The 9,003-nt window shown below is 38.5% G+C and overlaps 1 protein-coding gene across 1 annotated transcript; it reads right to left on the bottom strand.

Annotated features, from left to right (window-relative positions):
- Nucleotides 1-5: 5 nt before the first annotated feature.
- Nucleotides 6-8,367, bottom strand: LOC118159517 (myosin heavy chain, skeletal muscle, adult-like; the record flags this gene model as incomplete). Its single annotated transcript, XM_035314087.1, has 20 exons — nt 8,149-8,367; nt 7,917-8,060; nt 7,668-7,824; nt 6,996-7,023; nt 6,798-6,909; nt 6,617-6,709; nt 5,357-5,420; nt 5,167-5,265; nt 4,957-5,060; nt 4,736-4,874; nt 4,359-4,477; nt 4,133-4,282; nt 2,987-3,157; nt 1,921-2,227; nt 1,737-1,813; nt 1,025-1,112; nt 816-933; nt 520-643; nt 298-434; nt 6-195 (listed from the first exon to the last, which is right to left on the bottom strand). Coding segments are annotated over exons 1-20 (2,625 nt in total), but the record flags the coding sequence as incomplete, so codon positions are not given.
- Nucleotides 8,368-9,003: the final 636 nt, after the last annotated feature.

Consider the following 9,003-nt stretch of genomic DNA (forward strand, 5'->3'; position numbering starts at 1 on the left):
AGCTCCTTTCTCTTTGCCTCAGACTTTGCAAGCTCTTCCTTGGTTTTCTCAAACTCCCCTTTCATGTTGGCCATTTCCTTCTCAGATTCTGCACTCTTCAGCAAGGGCTTGATCTTGAAGAACAGCTTCATCCAGGGCCAGTGCTTGACATTCATGAATGCACGAACATTGTACTGGATGCAGAAGATGGACTCCCTGAAGCATAATTAAATTATACATGGATTATTTTTAGTGTGATGAATGATGACGCTTTCCCCCACAGGACAGTGATTCAAACTGAAGATGAGCAATGTCTACCTCCTCTCCACCATTCTCTGGTACTCCACTCTCATCAGGAAGCCTCTGCACCTGGCCTGCGTGCGAGTGATGAGCTGTGCCAGCTTCTCATCCCTCATCTCCTCCAGGAGTCCCAGCAGCCCAGCTTTGAAGAACACCTTGAGAAAGGGAATGTTGCAACACATCACTGCCAGGTAGAACAAAGCACAGGCACATAGTGATTGAGTCAGGAAGAGTTTGTACCTTGGTGTGGCCAAATCTGTACTGGGTGTGATCCACATCAATTGACCCCAGAAGCTTCTCAGAAGCCTTTTTGCTATCAATGAACTGTCCCTCTGGGATGGCACTGGCATTAAGCACCTTGTACCTGGGAAAAGCAGAAAAGGAAGACAAGACTGTTCTTCCTAATCAACACACAATAGATACTGAATCCAACCATTTCATCAACAGCTATTTTGGAGAATATAGTCCAACCTGAATAAATCTATATGAATGAACCAAAAATGTTTTTATTATGCTGAGAAGTGCAACATTCTCACCTCTGTTTAAAGTCTGCATAGAGGACTCTGCTGGGGAATCCCTTCCTGCAAATTCGTATCCCTTCCAGAACACCATTACAACGCAGCTGGTGTAGTACCAGTTCGTGTTCCATGGCACCTAGCAATTTAGAGTATAAATAAATACCAGTTTTCAGCATAGAAGTGAATGTCTGTGTCAGTGGAAATCTATTTCTGATGGATTGCCTTACCAGGTGTTTTTGTTTCATTTGGTATGATGCAGCGGACAAAATGGGGGTGAGTGCTCCGTAGATTGGTCATCAGTTTATTTAAGTTCTCCTGTGGGGCCACAATATGGTATGTGTTTAAATAAAATCTTAGGTTCTCACTACTAGGTTCCTTGAACCTAGTCATTAAAAGGTCATGCACCTAACAAAGGTTCCTTGTCATTAAAAGGTCATGCACCTAACAAAGGATATGCACTCAGCTGAAAATTCTCAGCCACATAATAATGATAATACCTCAATCAAAGTTCCCCTCTAAACATTGTATACCACCTTCCAAGATAAGATAAAATGTTGCTTTTTACACAATGAGAAACAGAGGGTGTCTACTTGATAGCTTTACCAAAAAATTAATTATTATGTTAAGTATGACATCAGAACATTACACTAATTAATCATTCCATAAAAAATATAAGATGATTTTTTGTTGTTGACCTTTCATTTTTTTCTTTTTTTTTCCTTTTTTTTTCTTTTCCTTTTCCTTTTTTCTTTTCCTTTTTCCTTTTTATTTTCCTTTTCCTTTTTTCTTTTCATTTTCTTTTTTTTTTTATTTTTATTTTTTTTTTCTTCTTCTTCTTTTTTTTTTTTTTTTTTGTGACTTAGAAATACAGTCTTCTCTGATGTAAAATTAATCTAATTCTGATTTTCAATGATAAAAGCATATTGAATTTTTACTTACCCGAAAAAGAGCTGAGACAGTCTGGAAAGAAGAACCCTTCTTCTTGCCACCTTTCTTGCCACCACCACCACTAGCCTCTGATAAAGTGAAGATAATAATGTTCTTTTTGGTTTGGGACCATTCATGATTCTACCGTTTTGCATAACCACTGTGCACCAGAGAGCTGACATTTCAGAGAACTAACCTGCTTCTCCACCAGCAGAGGCAAAAAGTAAGGCCAGTGTTTTTACAGATGACTTCTGGTACAGTCCAATGACAGTTTCGTTCAGGGGATCCTTGTTCTTCTCAAGCCAGCCAGAGATGTTGTAGTCCACTGTGCCGGCATAGTGCACCAGGGAGAAGTGGGCCTCAGCCTTGCCTTTGCCAGGCTTGGGCTTCTGGAAATTGTTGGACTTGCCCAGATGTTGGTCATAGAGCTTGTTCTTGAAAGAGGTGTCAGTTGCCTTGGGGAACATGCACTCCTCTTCCAGGATAGAAAAGATGCCCATGGGCTGTGAGAAACAGCAACAAAAAACAGAGTTAAATACAATTCTGCTTTCATAAGGAGACTAGAGTAAGGCATAGGAATTTTAGAAATTGATATTTTTTTGTTCTTTTGGACATACATTTTTACATGAAATGTGCATTTGAAGTGTCTGAAAATAAAATTCCGATGCAGATTTTTATTTTTGCATTACACTTTTCTCACATTAACTTCATGTAGACAAAGGCGTCTAACTAAATTTAACCTTTGTTCAATAGATCAATAGGTATTTCAGATACTTCCTGAAATCTTATTTTTGAAGAGGTATATCTCTTGTCAATCTTGTACAGGATAATGTAACACAAAAGAGTGCTGGCTCACAGCTATGTTTTTATGCAGCATTGTTCATCCAATACCTTTTTTTCTATCTACACTTCTGATTTTACTTACAAATTGAATTTCTGAAATCACAAAATTAATATTGAGATTATAATCCTGATACTGAATATTGTGCCTGAGTTTCTGAAAAGAGCTCTTTCATATTTGCACATTAGAAAATACACCTGCAGAGAATCCTTGCCGACAGATTATGTGTGATCACATTATTTTTTCTCTTTCCAGACAGGCAAAATTACAGGTCATTTAAAAAAATGCATATTAATGTACTTAAAGGATAAGATGAATGTACCTCATTCATAACCCAATCAAGTCCTTAGCAAAAAAATGACGTAAAAGCCTACAATTCTGTCACAAACAAGAAATAACATCCTAAACATAATGAACATACTTTTTCAATGAGCTCAATGCAAGCAGCCAGGTCCATTCCAAAGTCAATGAACTCCCATTCAATTCCTTCCTTCTTGTACTCCTCCTGCTCCAGCACAAACATGTGGTGGTTGAAGAACTGCTGCAGTTTCTCATTGGTGAAGTTGATGCACAGCTGCTCCAGGCTGTTGAACTGCTCAGTGCAAAGGTAAGTTTTACTCATAGTCAAGATGCAACAATCTCTGTAGGGCTTTCTCCTGTGTACTCATCCCACACAGGAATGCCCAGATAAAGATTTTATAAGACCCCATTCACTTTTTTTTTTTTTTTTTTTTTTTTTTTTTTTTTTGTGGTTCTTTGCTATCTGACTAATGTTTACATCTATCACTTATTTTTAAATCAAATTCCAAAATAATTTAGTTGTCTTATCCCTAACAAGATATTATATACGTTTTCCCACTGCCCTAACAAAAGACATTAGATGTTGCAAGTGTTTACCAGGAGTGGCCTGCACTCAATTTCTTTATCTAAAGATTTATAAAAAATTGTGTGCCTGCTTTCTGTGCCTGCACTAAAGGCAGTAAATAATCTCTTCCTATTGGAATCACACTATGGGTCTTCAGAAGCAAAGAGTATATATCGCCTTATTTTTCCAAAGCCTTGGGACAAATCTGTGTGGGACTTAGGTCTAATTTTCTGTTTATACAATATGTGATATTGTATCATTGGTATCTTTATACAACTTGTCAGATGATTTTTTTCCAATAATATGCTCAAGCTATTGAAAAACAACAGCATTTGTGGTAATTATATAAAAAGCAGTTATTTCTCCCCTTTATACTACAGAAACTATTACGTGAAAAATCTCTAAGGACTGTACTTTGACCTGGTGTAAAATTAGTGACATATTCAGAAAAGGCAAGCATTTCCACACAATTGCAATTTTTCCACTTTTGCAATAAAAAATATATTTTTTTTTTTCCAGTTTTGTAATAAAAATATATATTTTCCACTTTTTCTGCAATAAAATACAAACCCATATTTGAAATTGTAAGTGAACACCATGTTTTCAAAAAAGAAGCCCAAAACCCCCAAACCATAATTCTATGCTTTCTCTTGACCCCTAATTGCCTTTTCAAGACTTTACTATGACTTCTGTGTTTCTTACATCAAAGATCTCAAAGCCAGCAATGTCCAGGACACCAATGAAGTACTGCCTGGGCTGCTTCGTATCAAGCTGCTGGTTGATGCGAACAACCATCCATAAGAACATCTTCTCATAGACAGCTTTTGCTAGAGCACCCACTGCATTGTTCACCTAGAAGAAAGAAGAACACAGCAGAAGAAGAGGAGCATCCAGAGTAAAACAGTAAATCAAGCCAGCTGTTTGTTACCTGCTGCACGGTTTGACCCTTGGTCACATACTCATTCCCAACTTTGACTCGGGGGTAGCACAGTGCCTTGAGCAAGTCTGCTGAGTTCAAACCCATCAGGTAGGCAGCCTTGTCAGCAACTATATGCAAAGAGAGAGAGAGAGAGAGAATGACAGAGAAGTTATCAGTGAACAGTGGATGTTCTCTAAGAGCTAAGTGCAGAGGTGCAAATTCTAAAACTGCAATACTGTGGTTGCCTGAAGGGAAATTTAGAAGCATGATTACCATGGAAACTGAGATTATGTCTTCATAAAAGTGAATTGGAGCAATGTGCCTGACCACCACCTGCCAACTACTTAACTGTTTCTCTTCTTGACAGTTGTATATTTTATTAATACCTTCTGTGCCATCTGGCTCTGCCTGCTCCTCTCGCTGTTTCTGCTTGAACTTCAAGTTCCCATAGTGCATGACAGCCCCTGTCAGCTTGTAGATGGCAGTCTTTTCATCAGCAGTGAAGCCCAGGATGTCAATGGCACTCTGGCAACAGATTCAGTGAATGTAAATGCCTCATATATTAAGAGTATCAAATCATGTAATAAAATTTCTATGTGTAACTTACATCAGTAGCAATCAACTCCTCCTGGTCATTAATGCTGGGAACAGTGATCTCACCTTGACTAACAAATTGGTAGTCATATGGGTTGGTGGTAATGAGAAGCATGTCTGAAAGCAGAAAGCAGAAAGTTACAGGCTTAGTATTTTCAACTAGGTAGTAGAGGAAACTGTTGCTCATCAATCATCCTGAAAAAGATATAATGATCCTTCCTACCAATCAGCTCTGGCTTCTTGTTTGACATGATCTGATAAAATATGTGGTAGCTTCTTTCTGCCTTGAGCTGGAAAGTGACTCTGGACTTCTCCAGCAGATCTAACAATGAAGTCAGAAAGAGTTAGGCACACGACAGTATATGGAAGGAGGAATTTGGGAAGAGATGTGATCATGCCAGGAGATCACTTACAAGTTTCAATGTCAGCAGAAGCCAGTTTGCCTGTGGCCCCGAAGTGGATTCGAATGAATTTGCCCTTGAGTGGAAAAGAAAAAATGTATTTTGAAATTTCACTAAGGCCACAAGCATGTAACCCTACAGTCTCCATACAGTCTCTACAGAGTACAAGTTTTCACCTTAGAAATTCTGTGAATTTGTTGTCCCCCCTCAAACAAACAAACAAACAAACGAAAACAGACAAAAACAGAACAACAACAACAACAACAAAACACATAACTCACATACAAGAACAGTGAAACTCAGGGAAAGCTCTATGTTGGCAACAGTAAGTTAAAGATCTGAGACAAGTTATTGTTATTCAGTTGATATCCTGATTGAAGAGGAGCAAGAAAACCACTAAAGCAGACATTTGTTAGCTCATTTATGCCTCATTTGGAACAGATGGATATAGCGAAAGCCCATATGCTTTGGATTCAGTTCTTAATCAGATAGGATGCAGTGAAGGTCAATTTTAATGGAATAAGTGTTAAAATGACTTTTTGGATCTTATAGAACAACGGAAGGCAGCTTTTCTTTTCTGAACCACGGGCATCGGGACAATGCAACAGAATGTAAAACTTAAAGCTACAACTGTGAATTGGTATTGCAATTTCTTAAGAATACTCACAGCTTATGTACTAGAATTTACTAATGGCTTTCTTTTTAAAAAAAAAAAGATCAAAAATATGTGCCATAGAGCAGTTAGGTAAGTTATAGGATTTCTGAAGATACTTTTGTCACTTTCCCTTCCCAGACAGCTCATATCAAGGTCTGAATAGTTAAATTACTAGACCTGCCCAGTTCTATATCTACCAAAAGTGAGATTAATAATTTGCTGATTGGATACAGAGAATTTCTTTCCTGCATGTTAGTCTCTTCTTTTCTCTCTCTCTCCCTTTCTTCCTTCCTTTGCAATATATAAATTTACACAACTTTGTATCTATAGTCTGTATGACAGATACTAGGAGTGTTTATATATATTTATAAATTCTAAATAATATATACATTTACACATATTGAAATGATCCCTCTTTGTAGATATTTGTTTGCTGTGCTATTCTTCCACAGTTAAACAGTTAATTAGACAGTTAGATATTTTTAGTCAAACAAAATACGAGGGAAATATGACTTCAAGGAATACAACTATCCTACTATGTCACTTCAGAAATGACAGCTTCTGTTCGGACATTCTTGTTCATCCATAAATATCAAAATCTCTGATCAAAAACTTACAAAGCGTGAGGAGTTGTCGTTCCTCACAGTCTTGGCATTACCAAAGGCCTCCAACAAGGGGTTGGCACTGATGATTTGATCCTCGAGTGTCCCCTACAAGATGATAATTGTACATTTACAGTATTTAATCCACCTGGCAATTATGGGCTGAGTCTTGAGTCTGTCTGTCCAAAGAGCTCACCTGCATTTTGCCAGGCTGCTCCTCCTTCTTCTTCTCCCCACTAGCTGCAATTGTTGCAAAGTACTGGATGACACGCTTTGTGTTCACAGTCTTCCCTGCACCAGATTCTCCACTGTCAAACCAGACAGAGAATCAGACAGTGTGTGGTCCCTGGGCACAGGGCAGCCCTGCAAGGACCCCAGCAAGGACCATACTTACGTGATCAGGATTGACTGATTCTCACGGTCTGTGAAAGAGGCAGAAAGAAGTAGACATTGTAAATAAAAAACAAAGATTGAAAATTATTGCAATATATGTAAATTATACCCAGAAAAAGTATATATATATTTTAACTTCATTTACTACTAATAGTTTTTTCCTTTTGCAAAATAATGCTTCCCTACGAACACTGAAAATTCTTAAACAGACTTGCATTTCTTTCTTACTATACTGTTATGATCTTTTTTCTCCTGCATAAAGTAGAATGAATGGTTTCCATTTTTATTTCATTACTTCTGCTACAAAGATTGTGTTTAGAGCAGAAGTAGAATTTTCAGATAATATATGGAGTTCATACCCTGTTCCCTTTCAATATTTCAATATAGACATAACTATATTCCTTGCTCTACTGGTCCATTCTGCTTTTTGATTTTCCTAACATGCTAACTACCTATGGCATTAAAACTCCTCTTTAGAAATACTGATGTAAAAAGGACTGTTTAAATACACAATGATTAATGCTATGTCTGAAATAAAATAAAAAAATAACAACAACAAAAACAACAACAACAAAAAACAGATGTGTTAATAGAAATCAGCATATTTATCAGGAAAATTCTCTGCTTACATTTAAAATGTCTTTTAAGTAGAATAACTTTGAGAACCACTCACCAGTCAGCATGAACTGATAGGCATTGTCAGAGATGGAGAAGATGTGTGGAGGGGCCTCCTGGCGCTTTTTGCCTCGGTAGGCCAACACCACCTCCGGGTTGTACACTGGCAGCCACTTGTAGGGGTTGACAGTGACACAGAAGAGACCTGAGTATGTCTGCGAGGAAGGAAGACAGCACGTTGGCTTCTGATCAGCCTGGCACAGCAGGCCTTCCAGCTACCCAAAGGAAGACAGCTGCTGGTACTTACGTAGATCATCCAGGCTGCATAACGCTCTTTGAGGTTGTACAGCACAGCGGGTTCGTGGAGATGGGTCATCATGGCCATGTCCTCAATTTTATCATATTTGGGAGGATTCATGGAGAAGATTTGATCTTCCTTCACAGTCAGAGTCTGCCAAGGAAATGAAAGATCTCTGCATGTCAGCTTACAGCCCAGGGTGGGAATCAAATGGTGTCTTTCAGCCTTGTTTTTCACTCACCTCTCCACCTTCAGTCTTGACAGTGACCTTCCCTGATTCTTTGCTCTGGATTGTCCCTTTCACAAAAGATTCCTTTGGATGTACCACAAAGACAGATGACTTGGCATCAAAAGGCTTGTTCTGAGCTTCGATTCTTTCCTTCTCTGACTTTCTCAGGTAGGGAGCTGCCTCCCCAAAGATGGCCATCTCAGAATCTGAAGACATGGTTGCTCTTTATAGAGGGGCTTGTCAGCAGAGAACACTGTGAAAGAGCAGATATATCATCCAAATGAGTCAACAATTTTTGTTGCCCTTTGGTTTACTGGATAACTTACAGAGCATTATAAAACCGTTTGCCTGAGAAGAATCTCAGAAAGTTCTCTGGTCTATCTTTTTCTTCGATGCACATCAAATCAAGTTACTCAGCCTTTTCCAGTGAAGTTCTGATTATCTCCAAGGATGGAGATTCCTTAGTCTCTCTGTATCTCCATTTAATGTTTGACCACCTTGATAGTTTCGTTTTTTCCAAATACCTGATCAGAATTTCTATTGCTACAACGTGTTTGTTGCCCCTCATCCCTTCACTCTGCACATTCAAGAAGAGCTTGGTTCTTTTTCCTGTATAACCTCTTTTTGTTGAAGAAGACAATAAGAGTCTTTAATTTCATCTCCAGAGCAGACAAACCACTTCTCTTGAAGGACTCTAGAGAATGGCATGAAGCTGTATCGAGGCAAGTTCAGGTTGGATATTAGGAAAAGGTTCTTCACCGAGAGGGTGGTCAGGTACTGGAACTGGCTCCCCAGGGCAGGACAACAATCCAATAAGTTAAAATACTGCTTCACCAATTATGTCCCTGTGTGCCAGTTGTTTCTGGG

The sequence above is a fragment of the Oxyura jamaicensis genome, unplaced genomic scaffold (assembly GCF_011077185.1).
Source record: "Oxyura jamaicensis isolate SHBP4307 breed ruddy duck unplaced genomic scaffold, BPBGC_Ojam_1.0 oxyUn_random_OJ70766, whole genome shotgun sequence".
NCBI lineage: Eukaryota > Metazoa > Chordata > Aves > Anseriformes > Anatidae > Oxyura > Oxyura jamaicensis.